The sequence below is a fragment of the Poecilia latipinna genome, unplaced genomic scaffold (assembly GCF_001443285.1).
Source record: "Poecilia latipinna isolate Pla-1442-1.1 unplaced genomic scaffold, P_latipinna-1.0 Scaffold1017, whole genome shotgun sequence".
NCBI lineage: Eukaryota > Metazoa > Chordata > Actinopteri > Cyprinodontiformes > Poeciliidae > Poecilia > Poecilia latipinna.
Window position 1 is genome coordinate 71,032 of NW_015113633.1, and position 23,273 is coordinate 94,304.

General features: G+C 38.3%; 1 protein-coding gene across 15 annotated transcripts in view; it reads left to right on the forward strand.

The window, feature by feature from the left end:
* Positions 1-23,273, forward strand: part of mef2aa (myocyte enhancer factor 2aa) — a 75,300-nt gene that overhangs the window by 41,384 nt on the left and 10,643 nt on the right. For 6 of the 15 annotated variants that reach the window (XM_015050886.1, XM_015050900.1, XM_015050887.1 and 3 more), the window contains 4 exons: positions 16,026-16,157; positions 16,227-16,361; positions 18,204-18,426; positions 20,690-20,749. In XM_015050886.1, the coding sequence (XP_014906372.1) occupies positions 16,026-16,157; positions 16,227-16,361; positions 18,204-18,426; positions 20,690-20,749 (550 nt within the window). The remainder of the gene's footprint in view (positions 1-16,025; positions 16,158-16,226; positions 16,362-18,203; positions 18,427-20,689; positions 20,750-23,273) is intronic. The other 9 variants (XM_015050891.1, XM_015050893.1, XM_015050892.1 and 6 more) reach the window with 5 other exon arrangements.

Here is a 23,273-nt window from a genome sequence, read left to right on the forward strand (position 1 = left end):
CAGCTGGAACCACTTTGAAATGACAAATAACGCTGTGCCGGCTTCAGGTGGCGTTTTGTCAGTACATTGCAGTTCCTGTCTAAATCTAGTTAACCCTCTGTCTGAGCTGCACACTGAGACTTTCCTGTTGCAGTTCAGCTTGTTATAGAATGTACATTACTGTCAGGAAAAAAATATTTTGGAGAGGCTATAGTAATGGATTGGGAGAAATGCTTAATCTTACATGAAAAAAAAAAAAAAAAATCTTACTTTAATATGCACCAAATCTCTACACATGCTCGTCTGCTGTATGCTTTTGTGAAGCACATGGCGGAGCTGGAATGTACATGGGGGATGATTTTGCACCAGTGACCCCGAGTTGATTCCTCATTCATTACTGCTGGCTGCTCTCGAGGAAGTGGCCCCTCTCTATAAAAAGGAGAGAACAAGCTGCTGTTGTCTCAGCTCACTCAGCAAACATCTTTGCAAATATGGACAACTAACCTCTGCCTGCTACGTCTGTGGTGAATGTTCAGAAATAAAACGGAACTGAAGAAGTTCAAAGAAGTGTATTTGACAGCATTGGCACGCATATCTTCCCATTTTTGGTCAGCGACAATCTGTTTAGCCCAATATCAAATTGCTCAGTTGCTCACGTCTTTCCCAAATTGGTGCGTCTCCAGAATGGTACACATCTCTGTGCAATTCTCTGAAGAGTCGGTGCACGTGTAGTGATGGGAGGAATCCATCGCTCCCTCATTTATCTGGTGAAATGGGCCTCACATGGGGACACTTACGGTGGACACTTATCTAAATTCTTAAATTGGGTTAAACCAATCTGATCCACGCCAACAAGCATGTGCTCATTTGTCCAGTTTGGGAGGCAACAGCTATTCCCTCTCGCATTTTTTTCCCCTTTTCTTTTCGCCAGTAAGCTCTTTTCCGTGAGAGAAACTAAATCAAAGGTCACATTCCTGCTCAGTAGTACCATCTGTAGATAAAGGCTGAGCTGTGCAGTGTGGGAGAACAGTGTCCATGTTTTCCACAGATGGATGAATGCCTTGGCCACAGTTTGATAACCCAGTGGAGGGCTGTGGACTTTGTCTCAAACTTGGCTCGCAGTCCAAAGCAGAGCAGTAGGTTCAGACTCTTTTCCTAAATGTGTGGTTAACCTTACCAACACTACAGGAAACAAATCAGACAATTTCTTTACATTTCTGTTAGAAACCGGATCTGTTTTAAAAGTCAAAACAGCAGTACAGACCATAATAAAAAAAAATCTAAATGTTTTCCACCTTTCATGAGGCATTTGTGATGCAGATTTCAACTGATAGTGTTATGTGCACTTTTTCAATAGTTGGTATTCTTGGCTACAGATCTAATGATTTAGAGTGGATTTCACTAACCTGAACAAGATTTAGTTTTACTAGTATGATTTCGAGGACATGTACCCATCTGCATCCTATAGCTATAAATAAAGTTTGCAGAGAGGTTATAATGGATCAACAGATCTCATTGTAAAAAGGTATTAGTCAAGAGAAGGGTGCAAAAGTTTCACAGCATTTAATGAGCCAGAATGAAAAGATTTGTCTATAATAGGATAAAAATAGGACAATAGACAATGTACCAGGGAGACTCCCAAAGGCCCACCGCAACATTAATGGATCTGCAGAAATTTCTGTCAGCTATTAGTTTTGTTCAATACCTGATAAAAATGTTTTGTATTTTACGTATGCCTGGGTCAGGGACTGGGGTTTCAGTGCTAATGCATTTTTTTCCAGGCCAGCCTGAATCTTCGAAAAGCTTGTAGAAAAATGTGTTATCTCCTGATGAAGTGCATTTGAGGATTACAGTAAAACATGGTGGTCGTGACATAGTGGTCTGGGATTGCTTCTTCATGCATTGAAATGCTCCTTCTTGTCAAGGTAGATGAAATTACCAACATTTTTCATTGAGTATGAACATTAACAAAAACAATTGCTTCATTTAAAGATAACCTTAGCTTAATCCAGGGCTAAATTTTTGGGGTCTTTTATAACCAAAATTTAAAAAAATAAAACTTTCCATTATTAAATGAAAGGTTTAATAACATGCATATTTATAAAACTAGGTTAGTGTTATTGTTGTTGTTGTTTTTTTTTTTCAAATATTCCCATTGTTTTTTATTTTTTTAAAAGTGAATTGGGCAGGATATAACATTAAAAATGATTTATTAAAATGTATCTTTATGATGTCACAAAAAACCCTCCATTTTGACAGGCTTTGTGTGGACTTTTAAAGCCACTGCATCACATTCGAAGCAAATTATATATGAAAGGTTTTACATTTGTTTCTATTGTATTACTTTTATTGAATTCTCTGTATTTCACAAATGAAAATGCTGCTGTTGGCCATTAGATTAATCTAATAATATTTAGCCTTACTCGCCTCTCTGTTCACAACTAATGACATTTTGCTTGAGCTCCACTATAACCTCAGACTATTCTCCTGCATACGGAAAGAAGGATGTCTGTGTTTCTCTGAAACAAGATGGTAACTTCATAAGCACCATTTGGCATCTCTCCGCCCTCTCTTTGAGCAATTTGGTACAATTAAGGTACATTGTACCGGTTAGGATTAATCAGGTTTGCATGCACACGGGATGAACATTAAGGCGACACTTAATTGTAATCGCATGAAATCAAGGTTGTGAATAGACTTTAACCCAATTTCAGTGAAATACCAATGGCTTTTTCAAACAACCAGACTGGGATAGATGCAGAGAATTGACATTTCACTGGTCTCCTGTGTGCTTTTACCCTGATGATTTGTGAGAGTAAACATCCTCGAGGTCATTCATAGGGAGATTCGGCCATTGTTGATATGACTGAGAAAAGCAGAGAATTGTCTGTGCTTTTATGACGGGCTGACTTCCGGTCTCACAAGACCAACACAGTGAGAGGAAATGAGCATAAAATTATCAGGTGATTTCCATCAGGTTTTCATATCATTGTCAGCATCAACTTTTGTTAGGAAAGGGTCTGCATTAATAACTTATGTAAATGCAGACTGTTGCTGAATGTCATCTGAGTCAAACTGTTTTCCATCATCTGCGTGATATTTGTCAGATGATGTGGGGAACAATCAGTGCCTTAAATGAGACATGCAGCTCAAAGAAAAAGTAAACATTAATATCAGTGATGGGAGGAATCTGTTTGAAATCTTATGGCTCAATAGGCACCATGAGTTTCAGACAGGAGATATTTATGTTCGTCAATCAAAGACTGAGCTGTGATTAAGGCTCATTTCTGTCTTAATGAATGCAAATTGGCACATCTGCTATGGTGGTCTAGCTGTCCAGACTCTTCAATTAGTGTGATTGATCAATTATCCTCATGCCAGTGGCTCACTAGAAGTGGAGGCTGGGGAATGGGTGAGTTGTGGGGGTTGGGAAAAGAGATGAGGGAGCATAAGAAAAGAAAAACTCCAAAACACACGCTTAATAAATCAGATTTTTATCTTTGTTTAATAGACAGATATGTATCCCAATAGAATTCAGAAAAGCTCTAAGTGCTTTTATCCTTATTTTTTTTTATCATAAATTCTCCTCACATTGCTTTTATGAGCTGATCTGAAATCAGAGGGCTCAAACTGCAGCTGAGCAATTATGATATTACCTAATACGTCTTGTGTTTTGGCATCCCACATCTTGTTTGCACAAACAAATACACTGTTTGCTTTTTAATTTATTCCCTCCTGTCATCAGCAGAATTTCTGATCAAATATTTATAAGAAAAAAAAGAGCTCCAGTCTTGCAAATATTTAATAGATCAGCACTCAGTCAACTCTGAAGTCTGTCTGGTGCAGTTTATTTGTGCTGTTGAACAGTGACTAACAATCCTTGCATAATATAGCACTCTGATGATAGTGATAGAATGTGGCTAAGTTCAGTTATAGTTTAAATACTTTGTTTATTTACAGGATATCAAGTCTTTTTGCTTTTTGCTCTTGTAATTAAATCGATTCCTTCGTCTTTTGGATTGTTCAGACTCAATTCATTTACAGTATTCTGAAGTATAAAGCATGCACTATCTACAACTATTATGGCAGGTCAAAAATTCAACACTCCAATTCTTTACACATATTTAGTACAATTGTCCATGATTTTCTGATAGGTCTCCATAGGCTGTGAACAGCAGAGCCCAGTCTCTTTTTTTCTGCCTCAATTAAAAGAAGAAATAAACTTGTGAGTGCTCTTCATTTCAGATGTGTTAGAGCAGTAGGTTAAATGGATCTAATGTCAGGTCTCCTTAAAACTTCCACCTTCACAGGATTTACTCCTCTTCCCTCATTCACCTGAGTGTAAAGTCACCGTTGCTGTCTGTGTTTCACAGTAGAGCTCTCAGCAGCAGTGACGAGATTTCCACTTTAAGCTAAATCAAATGTCACCACTGTTGACATAGATTTATTAGGTTGATGTTGAATTTCTGAGGCTGTCAATATATATGAAAATGTCTAGCCACCCGTTTTTAATATTACTGAAAATATATGTGTACTTTCGGCTTCTTTGACTTATTGGACTTATATTAAATTTATTTTTACATACAATCACATTCCTCCACAAGTTACTGGCCTTATATAAAGTTTGATTGTAAACATAATGCAATTGAAATATATTAATATTCTTTAATATGTGATATGTCTATATGGTATATGTATTGTTTACCTAGATAAAATTCATATTAAACAGATAATATGTATAGAAACGTTTATTTTACTGGTCAAAAAGTCTGGCTTAATCTTATATTCGCTACATGATTTAAACTGTTTGGACACTGTCTGAAATTTTAGGTAAAAGTAACACCTGATAGTTGATGTCAAGTGATTTAGTTAGTCTCTTGATTTTTGGGTGACAAAGTTTCCTGCAGACATCCAGTCCTCTACTGGTCTTATAGTTCATAGTTACACAGTCCAGGCGGTAGACTAGGATTAAAAAAATACATGCAGTATAAAAGTAAAGAAAAACACTAAAACCACATAGCTAAAATATTGTGCAAAACTAAAACATCAGATGCTGTAATTACATTTTAAGCATTGCAATTTGTGAAATGTTTAATCATTAAAAAGTTGCATTTGTACCAGGTCATCATATTACTTTTTAACTGGTATTTGAACAGCTCACAATTAGGAATGTGATGTTATGAAATTATTTTTAGGTAGCAAATTTGTTAATAGTATTTTATTAATCGGTGCCATGGACAAATGAACAAACCCACAATACACAACAGGCATTCCAATCTTTTGTTGGGTGCAGAGGGAACTAGAGTGGATTATGGTCCCTATTTCAAAGCTTATGTTTGAGTTACAATTATTTACAATTATTTCAGCTGTCCTAACATGCATGAACAAAGTCCAAAATATTTATTTGCTAACAAGTTGAACAGGCCAACCAGGCCATCCCAAAAACTGCGAGCATTCATTTACAAGTAAGCCCTACAGTAGCTGCTAGACAGGACTTATGTCATTTCCTTTTGCAAGTTATAGGGACAATAAGATCTTTAAAAAGACATTGTTTGCTCAGTTAGAGAAGGCTTTCGTACAGCTATGGTTAACATGTTGTGCTTTCTGGAGGTTAAAACAGCTGCTTTACTTTCAGTTCTTTCTGCTTGTGTCTTGGGTTACACATCTGAGACAATACCGTTGATGAACAATCAAAAGACTCAAATACAGTGTTTAATTTTAAATTGACAACACTGAATTCTATCACTGTAAACATTAAAATCAGTCACTGTTTCATCTGTACTTCTTTGCACTTTTAAAAGTGTTTCAAAAGAGTTTGGTGGATTCAGTCCTCCAGATCCTTTGAACTAGAATCATATTTTCTGCTGTGCCATGTTATTGCAATGGAGAAGACTGTCACTTGTTGGAATATAAAAACAAAATATATTAAGCTGTTTTTATTTTTTTTGTTGTTTTTTTTTATCTTGAGATGATTTGTTATTAATGCAGCCACATTCAGCTGTCAATGTTTCTGTGATCCTTTTACCGCGTTTTCCTCTCGGCCGAATGTTGTGAAAATGAGCCACTTCCTGTCTACTGTCTGACCTCAGTGTTCAGTGTACCTGGGACAAGACATTTTACCCATAGGTCAGTGTTTCAGTTCAGGTTAGCTCTGGAGTTAGGCAATGTTACAAGTAAAAACAAATACTTTCTGTTCAAACAGCAGTGGTGTGTATTTTTGGAATTTTGTACTAAACAGGCTAAAAATAGACCACAAATGTTGTAGGCAAACAGAATCAGGAGCTTTTCTTGACCGCCTTTCTATTATTTAGATAGATAACACGTGTTCCTGTTAGTTTGCATGGAGAAACACCAAAAGTGGTACACAGTGGTGTCAATGCTACGTTTAATTCTCTCCGCTCAACCTACAACCAAACATCTTCAAGCTGATATCTTTTTTGAAATTGTCTGCTGAGAGTTTTTAGAAAAATCTTCTCCAAGCAGGCAGAGTTAATTGTTCCATTGTGAGCAACACGCTGGGTTTCAAAGTGCCCCTTTTAATAGGACAAGGACTCGTTTTCCTCTGGGTTTTTAGAGGAAAAAAGGGTCACCCAGCTTCCATGTGAGTGTAATGAAACATTTGGTTGAAATTTTGTTTAGGTAAATCATATTACTGCTTACTACTGTAAAATTTGTTATCCAATATAAGTAGCTTAAGTTTATTTTGTTTCGTTTTTTTAGTTTACTGAAGAGTAAACCTGCTTTTCTGTTTTTCCTGTCCCCTTTAACTTGTTGAATGGCTAAACTCTATTACCAGGCCTTCTTTGTGTGCAGTTTGAAACCCATCATGTGCTGCATCTCATTGTTTTATTATGTTACCGCTCTGTCTGTGTGTGTTTGTGTCTGCGCTCGTGAGTGTGTGTGTGTGAATGTTGCTTGTTACCAGGTTACAGCTAAGAGATTTTTGCTTGGCACATGTCACGCTTCATTGACGTCAGAGCCTTTTTTTTTTTTCCTACCCTCTCAGCTACATCGCGTATGTCTCATTTCAGGCTGAGGGTCTTTCAAAGAGCTTACAATGAAAAGAGACTCAACAGTACAGGCTATGAACAATGTACGTTGTTTTAAGCCATTTTGTTTTCCGGAACAGAAATTACTTGTATGATTGTTTTCATAAATAACAACAGTCAATCTCGAAATATAGACCTAAAACACAAGCAAAAAACATATTGTGTTCTTTAAAACTCTTCACCATCAAGTCAAAATGTTCTTGATGACAGGGAAAAAAGTGATTCAAAATGATAAAACATGAAAATGTTTTGAAGATGGGGATGAAAAATTATCTAAAAATTTCTTTGGTTTTTGAAAGAGACATAAGTAGCTTACCGAGTAAATATTCTACACTCTCTTGGGAGTAAACATAATAACCTTTTCAGTAATGCTAGCCTTGCTAACTGCACTAATCATGCTAGCTTCTACTTTAAGAGCTAAACACTGTTTATAATAATAATTCAATAAGAATGTTGTCTTATTTTTAACATAATAGTGAAACCCTTTGTAAAACCAGCACAATGTAGTCTTTGGTTCTGATATAATTATAATTAATTAATGTCGACTAGCAGCAGAAAAGCTGAACTAAATATTCAAAGTGCTGTTTTCTATTGTTCTTTGAGAGAAATTGTAATAACAAATCTGAATTTAAAGTTTTGTAGTGTGTCCCACTGCATCTAACAATAATTTATTTTAATTCCGTGCTCATCTGTGGCACGAACCACATGAAATAGGTCACCAGCCTAATTCGGTTTGATCTATTTGCAACCAAAAGAGATGCAAGTTAGGCTAACAAATACTCGAACCACAAACCATGAGTCCTCCGTCTATGCTCGGTGACCTTGCTGTGTGGCTGAATCAAGTTCTTTCTTTTGTGCACAACAGCCTGTGTGAGTTAGCTCGAACAGCAGTCAGATTGCCCTTGTGCCCCCCTCCTCCTACCGTTCAAGCTGCGTGGCCAGCCCCTCCTGCCCGAAGGCGATGATGGAGCAAAGCCTGGTGGGATAGGGGTGTTCAGGTTGGGGGGTTTTGTTGGAAACATGCCATCCTCTCCTGGCTGCACGGCCTGACTGGGGGCAAAGAGGGTGGCTGCTGTGTCTCAGATTGATGAGGACAGGTCTGTGGTCAGGGTATAGAGTGTTGCAGAACAGACGTCCTGCTGGCACATCCTGCCCTCTCTGCCGCGCGCTCCCCCTACCCCGGCCCTCCGCACTCATCTTATCGGAACTCCTAATTGTCCTTATGAATATTTTAGAGGCCAGCAGGAATGAGAGTTCAGGGTTGGAGGGTATGGTTTCAATGGCCCTGACAGCTAATGATCCATTCAATGACCAGAGAGTAAGAAAGATGGGGAGGAAGAAAGTGAAGAGTTTCAACAAGCTGCACATCAACATATCAGTTTTAGATGTATTCACTTTTCATTTTGAGCAGTTAGGATATCATGTGTTTTAATTTTTACTTCTTGCTTTTTCTTTGTTTTAATTTTATAATTTAATTTGACATTTTCCTCTCCTTGGTCTACCAGCTAAGGCTGTTTTGATAACTTCAATCATGCAAAGAAGTTGTGAAATCACAAAATACGTATAATATAAGACTCCATTTAATTGTGACATTTCTAGATGCAGATAGTCTTTAGCAACTAATGAAAAAATCTCCCATGCATGCATAAAACATTTCTGGTTGAACCAGACAGAATTTTGTGGGCAAGTTCTGATCTCAGGTTTTTGTAAGCCTGAGATCAGAACTTGAGCTTTAGACTTTTCCGTGGGCTGCCAACTTTTTCAAGTCCAGCACATTATATTACAAATCAGGGTTGAAAGCTCAAAAGAATAATGGGCCAACTTTACTGTGCTCCAGTCAGATTTACTTTTGTCTGCAGAAAGGATTGCTCTTTAACATCCTGAATAATTCTCACATATCTTAGAAATTCTTACATCTCTAGCTCCATTCTCAAACACCTCACTAAAACTGAAACTGGATAATGTTCGGTTTTCCTCCCACAGTAACACCTTCCTTACCAAAGAGTGTTGTTACTATGACCTGATAGCACTTTTGACTGAGCAGAAAAAGATGAATTTGTATCGTATGTCAGTCAGGGTCGATCATCCTGAAAATTGTCTGATTCTGATCACGACCTGAACTTTTAACGCATCTGTAAAAACATTGCTAAAATGAAAAACTGTTTTCTACATAAAGTTAATATGTTCTTAAGTCAGCCAGATGATGCATTAGCCGTTGCTTGGCAGTTTTTTTATTTATTGGATTTTATTTATTAATTTTAAGTAGTACATGATTTTAAAAAAAAAAGTAGAAGTACTGTGTCCTTTCCATCTTTTCTCTGCTTTCTGGAAATCACCTCACCTTTATAAGCACCGAACTTTTAACAAAATCAGGGCACATTTTTGTTGCAGCTGTATGTCGTTTTACTGAGAGCTTGGAGAGAACAGCATCAACATGTAAAGCAGACAGTCAAGTTAAGGGCCTCCCTCCTCCCCCTTTTCCTCCTCGTTCTCTTCATGCTGCTTCCTGTCCTCTGAGTAACTAGACAATGGAGTGTGCTAAAGGAAGGATATGAAGCCAGCCTCATATCCTGGTATCAGTCCGCTCTGTAATGTGGAATGGTCATGAGATTAAACAAGATATGTCTGGGAATTACAGCAGTCTCCTTGTCTTATAGGCCTCTGCTCTCATCTCACAGCATGAAGTGGGGAATGGAGGGAGAAAGGAGGACTTCTTCATTACAGCAACCTAGTGCTGGACCATGCTGTACTGTGCATAGAAACCAAACCAAAGAGGCTTTTATTCCCCTTAAGTGGGGACTGCATCACCGCAGGGGAAAGAGAACATGATGGTGGTGAAAGTCTCTTAAGATATTATGTAAGAGAAGAAATATTTCTCAGCAGATAAAAGCTTTCCTATCAGCCACCTCCCCGTGATGATTTCCCAGTGCGTTCACACTCAAAGAAGCCCTTTGATAAGCACATTATATGGAACAGCCCGGACACAATAGTGATGTCATAAGGATTAACACGCTACCTTGCATGGTGCGGACGCAGGCACAAGGGGTAATTCACGGCTCTGCAGAGCAAGGAGGGCAGGGGAAAACGAGACGGGGGCTGGCCGCCGCACAACTGGTTAAAATATAGCTTCTGTGTACTTAAGGGAAGGCAGGAACAAACAGTGCATGAATTAAATATTCATGATGTGCACCACTTTATTACTACAGGTTGCTTTGAAAAGAAGTGGGTTTGTATCTGAACTGTGGTGTGCCAGTCACAGGTCAGCTCAAGTGCAGTGCCCCGCAGAAGTGGGGACTGAACTTATAACAAACCTGCGATCTGTTATTGGGATTTTGTGGAACAGACTACACACAAAGTAGAACATAATTGTGAACTGAAAAGAATAGCGACATTTGTTATTCTACAACATTAAATGCAGCCTTCTAGTTTTAGTCAGATCTAGATTTCAATCTAGATTTTTTTTTTTTCCAATATCAGGACCAATATAGATATTGATATCAGATCAGTTATTGTCTTGTAAACTTCCTTCAGACAGGACATCCCTGATTTTAGCTGTTTTCCTTCAACAATTAACTCTTGCTACAAACAGCCTTTGTGTCCTTTCAGAATAAAAGCATGATGCTACGACCACCATGTTTCACCTTGGGGACAATGTATTCAGGGTGATGTGCAGTCTTAGTTTTTCACCATGCAAAAAGTTTTTGCATCTAGGCAAAGAAATGTAGTTTTGATTTAATTCTGCCAGGTCACCTTCTCTTGTTTACATCATTTATGGGGAACGTCTACCTCTACTCCTTCTGGTGTTCGTCTTGTCACTATTCCAAATTAATCAAATTTGTGAAGTATGAGGTTAAAATGTGACTAAATGTAAAGAAAAAAAAAAGATTCCAAGTTCATCACTGGGATTTAAATCACATGCTGTGGCCCTATATTACCTATATGGACTGTCTGAATTGCTCATTTTACTGTTTAAAGGTAATAGTCTATCTTAAAATGAAATCAAAGTGGCATCCAAGGTTACCAAACGCTGCTCTAAAGCCTTCTGTCCTGAGTCCAAACTGAAAACCTGAGGAGGCAATTACTGTGCCGAATGTTTCCCATGGCAACAGCAAGGTTAATAACCAGGGCTCAGACCGAGATGAGAGAAAGATGTTTTCTTTTGGACGAGAGAACTTCAAGGCCTTGTGCAATGGAAAATATTTTTAAAGGAAGCTGAAGTATGAGTATAAGCAAACTGATGGACCTGCACTGATGCACTAATAGACAAAAGCACAAAGTGTAGCTTTTATTTATTAATGGAAAAAACAAATTTTGTAGCACGTTTGTGCTGTTCTGAGAAAATACCAACTGTCCTTGTTCTTACCCATCTTTGTGAGTCTTTTTGGGCCTTATGAACAGATGACCCGCATTTCCTTGTCTTTGTGTCTCTTCCTTATTACACATGCATATCCTTCCTGGACATGCTGTTTAACCATCCTCGCCAGAGCTCTATTAATGTACAGCTGAATATACTTTACAAAGTGCAATCCCCACAGTGTGATTCAACATGTAAAAGCTATTTGAAAGCTGCTTTCATAATGTGAAAACAAGGGAACGGAGGTCTGGAGCAGCAAGCAGCTCTGACGTGTGAGAACAGCCCTGCTCTGTGTTAGGGTGGGCTTTAGGGCTGCCCCCTGCTTTGGTCATGTCTCTGCAGGGTTGCCAGTGATTGGCCAAGCATGTGGAGCGAGGTCTTGACAGGTGTTTGGAAGACGAGCACCTGCTTGGCCATGTGCTTACCCAGTGATCCGTTTACTAGAAGCTGTGGAAAATGTCAGGCTGGGTGAGAAGGAGCGGCAAGCACTTCAAGGATATCAAATCATTAGTTGATTCTGTTGAACACATGAAGTTCTGATTAAGCAATAAGAAGATTTTAGTGAAAAGTTGCAGGTTGTGTCCCAAAACACAAGAGCATATGTGGAATGACCTTATACATAAAGAAAGCTGGACATGTTGAAGCTGGAGAAATTGCAGGTCTAAAACAAATATTTCAATCAGCTGACTAACGTGACTGTATCTTTGGGAAACAGGACTTGACAAGAGAGATGCATCCTTAGGTGATCGTCTACTGTTGATATTTGTAAATCCCCTTTTAGAAATGCTTTCAACTTATAAGCAAACTTAACGACTTAAACCTACAATTTTTTAGACCTAAAGCAACTGTAATTTTTGACAGTGAGGGTCAATAACCACCCTCTACATACAAAACTTCTATTTAAACTTGAGTCACTTTATTTTCCGCACCCCAACAAATTAAGTGACTGAGTTTTTTAAAAATAAGTGGAATTTACTGAACAAATGTAATCTTTTGTAAAGCTCTTAAAATACACTTCTATTACTTTTATGGTGTGAAAACAACAGTTTTCCATGTTTCCTAAAAAAAGTAAAAAAAAAAAAATATATAAAATTATTATTGTAAAATAAAATCTGCATTCCATCATAATTACATGACCTACAATAATACATTCTGCTTAACTCACACATAAATGAAACATATTGAATGTGCTTTGCTTTTTTGACACAACCCAATACCAATCACCTCTGGAGATGGACTCATTTATTGTATATATGGTAGCATTTTAGGAATAATCTGCGCTGTCTTATCAAAGTATGTTATTTTTGACATGTTTAAAATACTCTTCTAACAAAGTGAAAACAAATTTTTTTGTATTTTTTCAAAATTTTGTAGCAGTAGAGTGCTAGTGCTAATAAGATCCCAAGATATCTAAAAAGACACAAGATCGGTCCTTTCCCTCCTCTTATGGGCCTTTTTATGTCTGAATAATTTATAGGTCTATGTTACGTGGTTTAAAGGATAAGCTAAGTAGAAACTTGATAAAGGTTGTAGAAATATTTCACAAGTCCTCTTTAAAGGATTAGCTCATATTTTAGATCAGGGGTCACCAACTCCAGTCCTCGAGGGCTACCATCCTGCAACTTTTAGATTCACCTCTGCTCCAAAATGTCTGAATTCCCTCACCAGCATTCATTCCTCTCTGCAATAGGCTGGAAACGAGCAGTTTATTTGATCCAGGTGTGTTTGAGCAGAGACGTATCTAAAAGTTACAGGATGGTAGCCCTCGAGGACTGGAGTTGGTGACCCCTGTTTTAGATCATTGAATGCAGTATTAAAAGAAATAAGAATGGACCTAAAACTGTTCAGGACAACTTTGTGAACAGATTTACCCTCGACTGCTATGGTTTGGTAGGGACTCGCTTAAACTGCTGCTAACGACACCTCCCCAAATGGCTTTTGCCGATGGGTGTGGTGTGCTGCAGCCTGGCCAGACTTGTTGTGAAAGCAGAGCAGATCTGCCCATCTTGACCAATGTGACCAACATATTCCCATAATGAGCAGGTTGAAACCTAAATTTGCAGGTTGAGACCAGATCTTTGACTCACTGGTGGTGAAAGTGCATAGTTTGACTTCAGTAAACACAGGCCTTTCAGGACCCTAACTAAAGAGGGCCGTTTTAGTAAACAGGAAATGAACCAGCAAGGCGTTTTCTTAGAATGAGAAGAATGCCTCTGCTTTGTACCACACCAAACAGTAATGCATCTGTGGTACAGCAATGGTCATTCATTATCCAGAGGGCTTCTCTCTCTTGCGGTCCTCTGGGCATTGTGGACACTTATGTGGGTGTATTTTTTTTTCTCTGAACTTCCTTATTTTCTATCACAGCTGTCAAACAGCAGCATATTTTCCTTGCGCACTATGCATATTAACATTGTTTATTGTGCCCTGAAAATACACAGCTCTCAAAAAAACCCTCATGCACCGGAATGAATGGAGGCGAAGGGAGCAGTTTGAGACTTTGGCACCTTCCAGCCATAATGAGCCAGGGAATTATGCAGGAGTTTAACGGAGCCAAGGAACAGGTTTTAGGAAATGCAGCTCATGCTGAGGTTGTGGTGAGCAGAGCTGGGTTAGCCGCATTGTCTGCTCAAACCTAAACGCACTGTCACATCGCTTGTCAGAGGATGCAGCAGCTGTAGAGGCGCCCCCTCCCCCTCAACTTCCACACATATCATACACACATGCACCACATATACAGTTTCTGTTTCACACACATACACTCACCCACACACGCACACATTTTCAACTTTGCTGGGTGATGAGGACCAGAAACAGAGAGTGAGGTCTCATTAGAGCTTGCAGATTTCCCCTTCCCTGGCTCGCGCTCCGACCCCCGCATCCTCAGGAGTTGGTGACCTTCCTGTAGAGACGAGGCCTCCAAGACGGCGCGCAGACAGGGCAGGCCCCTGCCGTGGACCTGTGGCCGCCTGATAGAGGAGTCTTGAGAGCGGCACATAAATCATGTTTTTGATGTACACTTCCTCGATATCACAAGCTGTCATATGCTGTCAACGAGTCTTGTTAACGCTGCTATTCAGAGCTGTAATGAGGAGCAGAGACGAGTCTGTACGAAGGGGAGCATGGCAACATAACATCAGGGATATTTGTTGACTAGCTCCACATGTTTCTCACTCCCCAGAAGCCTCTTTGTGATGTTACCACTTTGTGCACTCACAAACTCTTTAAATTTGATGTTAATTCTGTAAATCTGTTCTACGAAAATTGATTTTGTCATAGGATTAACGTTCCTGATATACAAGTTATACACAGTTCAGATAAGAGTGGCCCAATTGTAGCTGAAACGCAATAAGTCATCTACAATGGGCTGATTGTAGCTGACACAATGCAGGTTCTTAATGCCTTGCAAAAGTACTACTATTACTTGAACTAATTAAAATTTTGACAACTTTTAGCCACAAACTTTAGCATTACATTGCATTTTATTGTGACAAACCAAAACAAAGTACCGTGGTGCATAATCATGAAGTGAAATAAAAAGTACATATTCAGATGCTGCTAAATGTGCCGCTTTTAAACCAACTGCCTTCAGAGTTTTCTTTAACACTCAATCCATCATTTCAAAATGGAAAGATTGGCGTTAGTAGTCATTAAATCTAACTTTTTGGGCACCCTGAATACACCATTCCCACAGAAAAGTGTTGGTAGCAGCATCGTGATGAGGAGATGCAGTTTTTTTCAGTAGAAATTAGGCAATGGGTGGTAGTTAAAGAAAAACAGACAAGAGGGTGTTCAGGACAATCCTGGAAAAAAACTCTGCAGCTCTACAATTGGATGCATTAGATCAAAGTATTTTCATGCGTTGGAATAGTGCAGCCTAAGTATTGCCCTGAATCCAATTAGAAGGCTGTTACATAACATACAAATTTCAGAACAGCTCCCCATTTCATCTGAGTTAGATTGAGCTTTTTTGCAAAAGTATGCAGAACACATTTTCTCTTTAATTGTGAAAAACAAATATAACATGCGCTAAGGTTTGTGTTTTCAGTCTTTAAGTGGTGTAATTATTTAATTATGGACATGTGTAAATCCCTAGAGGTATACAACATTTGTAAAGAAATGCAGTATTGCTGTCGTAGTGGCCTTTGTTCTTCTGCACATAAAAAGCCTTTGACCAGAACACTGAGACTGAAGCATTGGACAGCACAGAAGTGTCAGCTGTGGTTTTACAAGTGAGAATTGCCAACTTTAACTTGCATTGAGCGAAAAAACAAAAATAATTTGTGGGTCAGATGTCTTAAGCGCATCAGACAACATTCTTCGTTTCTCATGTGATTTAAAATTTAAGTCTGCATTTTACTGCACTCCCAACCTGGCTCAATAATGCTGTTAAAGAAGGCATCTGTGAGAGTCACACCATCTGTCGCACATCTTGTGCTTCATTATTCCTTCTGTATGTTTCTGCCTACAGAATTTATTTCCACTCAGATTAGACGCCTCTTTAACGATACCAAGGCACAAGAAGGCCCATATTTTTTTATGCACCGCACTGTAACTGAGAAATAATAGACAAAAAAAGAGAGAAAATCACAACAAAAGCATCTTGCATACTATGTCTGTTCAACTGTGCAATTTCATTTCAGAAATTGAGAAACAAAGGCCAAAATGACTGTGCTAGTCCCGATGCTGATGACTGTTTCGGGCACAGCCCCCTCATGGATGACCATTTCGGCAAACTAAGCGAAGACAGTGATTTAATGTACAAGCGCTGTGGTGTAAGTACTTCTTTTTGTCTCCTGCTATTTTGTGTTGATTTTTTGTCTTTATGTTGATGTTCACCACAGGCGCTAAACAAGAAAGAACACAGAGGTTGTGATAGCCCGGACCCCGATGCCTCATATGTCCTCACTCCTCACACAGAAGAAAAGTATAAAAAAATTAATGAGGAGTTTGATAATATGATGAGAAATCATAAAATCGTAAGTACTGTAAATGCAACGTTCTTGCTTGGCTTTGTGGCACAAAAGGATTTTTTTCCTTTTTATTTATTTAACTTTTTGTTGCTCTCTAGTTAACTTGTGTCAAAACTACACTTCCTTAAGACTAATACCCTTTTATGGGGTTGCTTTTTTTCCCTTCAGTTGATTTATTTTGCAGCTGATGTTTTGGCACACCCTTACCAGATTGCATTTCATTAACAGATGAAATGTTGCATGTTTCTGCTAAACAGATTACAGCCTATTATCAAGGGGATGGTTACTATAAATTTGAGAGAGCACTAACTATTTTAACACATAACAACGTGCTATAAATACTCCAATAATTAATATGTATTCCAAGTACTCCTGTTATAATATCAATGGCATGCTAGTTAAAAATTCAAATCAAGATTGCAAAATAACATTAAGCAGTAAAATTCCTGAGTGATTTTCTTAAAAGAGGCATGGATTCATAAAAAAAATAAATAAATAAATATTAGGACTGGGCAAGAACATATTCTTTCTTACTAAACGACCATTTATTTTATCTTATTTAAAGACTCTTACTTTGCCATTAACAAACTAATGTCAGCACCCACCCGGCTCACTGGATGACACTGCGATGAAATGCACCTGTTGTTTTCCACTCGAGGCTTTGCAAAGTCAGCACTTCGGAAGACGATGCAAATGAATTGAGATTCTTGTACACTATAGTCTCCTCTGCAGCTGGTTTCTGTTGTGGTAAAAGAAAAAACAAAAAACATTCTGAAGAGAGAGGTTTTTACTCTTTAAAAGGTAAGGTTACTTCAGAAGTGCTGATTGCTGCAATGCCACAGTAGTCACAGTATGCATGACTTTGGTTTTGTATTTTCTCTTTTGTTTGTGTTGTTTGTTTTTGTGTGTGTGTGTGTGTGTGTGTATGTCATGGACCTATGAGAGTTCATCTGTATTTAAAAGATCATGATTGTTTTTTATGTATTTATCCAGGCACAGGTACAAAAATGAGAATATCATGAAAATGTTATTTTATTGTAGTATTTATATATATTTTAAAAATAAATTTAGACAGAGTAATATGTTGCACCTATTTATTTCTAGGTATTTTGATGATTAAGGCTTGAAATGTGAAGAATTTAGAATATGACACATATCCAATAGGAAATATGTTATTTTATTATGTTATTGATTACACGTTAATTGTTTTGACAGTTGTCCAGTTGACATTTATTGACACAAAATGTTATTTGTTAAAAATGTTGAATGACCTGCATTTGTGAAGTGCTTTATCAAATCAGAGGACTCCAAAGCACTTTACACTAAAATCAGTCATTCACCATTCAGACACACTAATGTAGTTCCAGCAAAGTACAGAATATAACAGGTTATAACAGGTTCTGCATCTTTTTTGTCACTAGCCATTTTATAATTGTCAAAGAAACTTTTTTTTTGTTTTTCTTTAGCTGTTAATCAAAACAAAAAAACCACACACACAGACATTTGAAATATATTACTTTTGTAATAAATCTTTAAAAGTTTGATGTTTTGTACTAAATATTTGAAGCAAATTAACTTTTGAATGATAACTCCAGTTTGTCGAGCTTCTTCTTTGTACCTTATTATTGATGTTTAGCAGAAGATTGTAAAGGTTTTAATGGAGCACATTTACTTTAGTCACTTTTGGGAAGGTTTCTGATCTTTGTAAATGTATTAGCTTTTTAAATCCCTCTCTTTGCAGGAACTGTCTGTTGATGTTGCCATGACAACTGACAGTCAACCACACATCAGAACTTGGATTTGGTATGTGCTGTGTGTAAATATTTATCTGTGTGTCTCCTGCTCCAGCCCACGGCGTTGCCTCAGCAGAACTTCTCCATGCATGTGGCGGTGCCCGTGTCCAATCCTAACGCCATGTACCAGGCGGGAGGGAATCTGGGCAGCCAGGCCCTGGCAGCAGCCACAGCTTCGCTGAATGAGAGCGGGATGCTGTCCCCTCCGCAGGCCTCCCTGCACAGGAATGTCGTCTCCGGTGGAGGATCTCAGAGACCCACCAGTGCAGGAAGTGCAGGTTAGTAAATAAGAAATAAAAAAAATATATATATATTTCTTCAGTGATGAATCAAGTTCCAATAGACGTTTTCAATTTTTGGTTTTCACTTTCAATACTCACTCTGATAAAATGCTTTCTTAATTTAGAAGCATAAATACTGAAAGCCTGGAGAAAAAGTGAATATGATTCTCTGCCGTACTTCTGATTTCTTAATTCCCAAATTGTGTTATGAATAACATATGCTGTGTTAATTAGTGGGCTCTAACTATTTGTTAGCTGTAGCTGCATGGAAAATACTCTTGTTTTTTTATTGTTTTGTTTTGTTTTTTCCAGATGTTCTCATGTAGATCTCATTTTTATAGACAGACAGACAGACAGACAGACAGACAGACAGACAGACAGACAGACAGACAGACAGACAGACAGACAGACAGACAGACAGACAGACAGACAGATAGATAGATAGATAGATAGATAGATAGATAGATAGATAGATAGATAGATAGATAGATAGATAATTAGGAAGCCTGGGTTCTTCTCAGAGCTAAATGTTCATCCATCTTGTTAACTAACAATATCACATTGCCCATTATGATGTATTGAAGAGAAGATTTGAACATCTCTCTTGCTCTGGATCCACAACGCCTCCTTTTCAACATCTCTGGGATTCCTGGTTTCAGTTGTGATATTATTGGAGCTTTTCCCATGTTAATCAGCTCCCCCTTGTTGTAAATTACCTTGTTGCTACGGTTACGCATCATAACAAAATAGCAAAGTATGAAAACCAAAACTGCCAAAAATCTCTCCCTTTCTATATAGATGTCTATATAGATGTCTATATATATATATATATATATATATATATATATATATATATATATATATATATATTTCAGCTTGGTGGAAAAATGATGTCAGATGAACTACTTGTATAACTTGTCTGACTCAGTCAATCAAAATGGCTCTCATGAGGTTTTTCTGCACTGCGCACAGAGTAAGTGCACTCAACAAGGTGTGAAACATCTCAATGAGCTTTAACCACATATTAGAATTGGCTAGCAACCCCCATGTACTAAATGGCCGTTCTTCAGAACATTTCCTGTTTGTCTTTTGCTTCTTTCACCATTTTGCTGTTCTCTTCTCTTTTTGCGTCACACTGACGTTTCAGATGCTTTAAAAATACATCTAATGAGATGTATTTTTGGTATATTTGGTATAAATCCATATTAGTTGCTCCTGGAGGTCTAAGCTATTGGCTAGTCTGAGTGAGGGAAAAAGCAAAGCTGGTTTGTATTGGCTTAAAGCAATTCGACTAAAAAACATCACATTTGTATTGGACTGTTATTTTCATTGAACTCTATCGTTATTTATACAAGCAAGTGAATTGGGAGGACATGCACCACCAATGTTGTTCCTAGTTGAAACACAAGCTGAATGGGTGAAGAATTTCCAATGAAGATAAAAACCGAAATATAAAAAATAAAGCAGGATAAGAACTAGTGTTTGAACAGCATTCAGTTAGAGCTCTGTAATATGTTGGCTTTTTGAAAAAGCTTTACTTTTATTACAGAGTTAGTCTGACAGAAAATGCTCTATCTATTCTACACAAGAAGATAAGATTCTTCAGTTCTTCAGTTCCTCTATGAACAATTGGCAGTATAAATAACTACCTAATTCAAGCATGACAACAGTTTAAATGTTTGTAAAACAGTGTTTGACTAGACCGCTATGACATATTAGAGATTTGGGTTCTTATAACGTAATAGCAATCCACATTAGTCTCTGCCCCTCCTTGATGGCCCATTAGATTTAGTCCTCAGGAATAACTAATCTGTATGTGTCTTCACTTACAATGCGTAATCATGTACGCATTGTAAGTGAAGACACTTACAATGCGTACAATGTTATGTACTACATCTAAGATATCAATTACCTGGAGTCATTTAACATAATCTATTCCTTTTAAAACTGATATAAAATCTGCTTTCCAAGAGTGCACTTAAATATTTGACAAAGGTCTTGTCAAAACTAAAATGCTACGCTCATCAATTCAGCTCCTATAGGCATGTAAACTCAAACAACATGCTGATGTAGCTCTCCTTAACCATATATTTTAAAATCCCCCCCTGCCAAGAAGACACAGACTCCACACTTTCATGTGCTGTGAAGATGAGCTCTGCTTGACATTCTTACGTCTGGTCTGGCATCTCCATCACATGCTCTGCTCGCTCGCAGAAAGGATGCAGATGGTTAATCATATCCACTCTGTGCATCTCATTAGGTGGCATGCTGGATACCACAGACCTTTCAGTGCCAAGTGGTGCGGGCTCCAGCCCAGCGGGTAAGTCCTCCTGGAGAGATTCATTAGCTCTCTGTTGCTCTGCCCAATAGGCCTCCTGCTTAGCACACTGGCTGGGTAGATGCATTTTATTTGAGATTGCTTCAAAACCCTTGTCACCATTTCTGATGGATCATCCATTAGCCAAATAAAATTTTCATAGCATGCAAAACAAAACAAAAAATGTTAAGAGAATGAATAAAATTCACTTTATTTTTGTTCCTTTGCTAACAAGTTTTGCTAAAAAGGTGCGGCAATTAGTTGTCTTCTGACATTGCATGGAGACCTCTGTTAACAGGTGCATCTGCTTCCCCCGGAGGCCCCTATAAGGCTGTAGAAGGTGGCTAAGATGCCTAGAGCAGCATAACCCTGCAGCTATTCAGGCCATGTCATCCCACTAAGTCCTTAGTACACAATGACCGGACAGCCTGTCATGGCTGAAATGTGTTCTGTGAGTTGTTGAGGCAGGTGCAGTTTAACTCTTTCCTTATGACTCAGCAGAATTGCTGGTGAAACACAACATATCCTCATAGAACAGCATGACATTCGGTAAGAATAGTTTGACACGGACGTCATCCGTTTGGAGCTATTACATTGGGCCAATGGCTTCAAAGAGTAAATTTGATCAAAAGACGGTGTGATCGTTTTAGGTTTTGATTCCGTATCGGGACCAAGACCTTGTCCCTCAGGAGGGGTGGGGGGGGAGGAGGGGTGTTGTCGTCAGCATTTGGCAAAGTGCAAACATGTTGCAGCTGTTGTTTGTACCATGTTTGCAGAGGAGCCGAGGCCACAAGCAGAACAAACCGCACCGGCCCCCATGTCAGATGACCGTTCCTGACATACTTCTGATTTTTTACGAGTCACAGTCATGAGCACAGCGTTTCAAAGGGGACAGATGGAAGACAAATTGTGTGATATTTCTTTTCTACTCAGACGGTGTCACAACTGTCAGAAGACAATGCTCAGGAAGATTTTTTTTTTTTTTTATTTCCAAGCACTTCTTGTTCAGTAATTACTGCTTTAATTGCTGGATTGTTTGCTAGGTGTTCAAGTGTTCTTTCTCACATGTACTGTGTACTGTGAGCATTATTGGCCACATTCACTGGCAAACAATTTTCTGCTACTGAATTTTCTGAAATAAGCCATCTGTTGTTCTTGTCTGTGGCAGAGATAATGGCTCATCAGCACCTTTAAAAACACAACAACTTTTCTTTGAAGTTGATTTCAAGCTATACTCTATACAGCGGCATGCACGCCAGTTTCTGTTCCTCACTATGTGCTTTCTGCCTGCAACTTGTACACACACAGTTAACCTCAAGTGCAGGTCCCCATCTGGTCTGAATGTTTAGGTGGAGACTGAAGATTTAACAGAGCCTGCAATGCACCTTTAAGCTGAACATATTATCTGATCTGGAAGAAGTACAAGCTTTTGAAATATACGTACAAAATACGTGTATCTGCAGAGTAGGTTTAATGCATTTAATTAATCCCACTTATTCTGAGTGTTTTACACATACGAGTTAATGTGAAGTGCTTCACTTATAATTTTAAATTGTTCTGAAAGTCAAATTAATATTGATTTAACTGCACTTATACTTTTAAGGCAGCTTTTGAACTTTTGTTTCTACATTAAAATACTTCACCATATATGATTCAACACTGGCGAATGGAGTAGTGCAAGAGCAGGGTGGGGTCTGTGTGATGTTGCCTTTATTTTAGGAAAGTAATTTTCTTCTGTAGTGGGTTTTGATTTATCCACCTATGATTAGTTGGATAAGTAGCATGTATTCAACCTGATGAGTGATGCAACTTTCTTTTTTTTTTCCCCCAGAATTATTCCTCTGAGATACAATGAAAGATCTGTGCATGGCTTATGTTAGTTGAAAGCTGTTTTTTGTTGTCCTTTATTGGCTTCCATTATTTCTTCTCATTGACAGAAACACACGTGGGTTGCTGGGCACAATAACTCACTGTGTTTTCTTTCCTTGATCTTGAAAATAAAAACCGAAGGCTTCATTTGTAAACACAGGGCCTTATGTAATACCCTCCCTCCCCCACCACCACCTTCTCTTTTTTTCCATACCATGTTAATAATTCAGAACAATGATCAGAAACCAAACTGCTTTCAGTGTTGACAGGTTTCAGTGGCAGAGGACTTAAGGCCGGTGAAATCTGAATAACTAAGATTGAGGGCAGACGCTGGAAGCAAGCTGCGTCTTAACTTGTGGTTGGTTCCGATGGCTCTTGGCTCTGAAATAACTTTGTAGTTTAGCTGTTTAAGACGTGTTACCTGTCTTGCGTTTGCTTGAATATAATCGTCTTACTCCTTATCAGGCATCTCAGGGCACATTCCACAGATAACATGGTCTAGTTGGAAACTTCAAGCCTAAATCAGTCTGTAAAAACACAGCAGAATGTTTGTGTTTGTTTTTTAATAAATTGGAAGACGACCGTGTGATAAACTGTCCTTGGGTTGTGATGTCAGTGCAGACAAACATCTAAAATGACTAAGATAATAATTGATCCT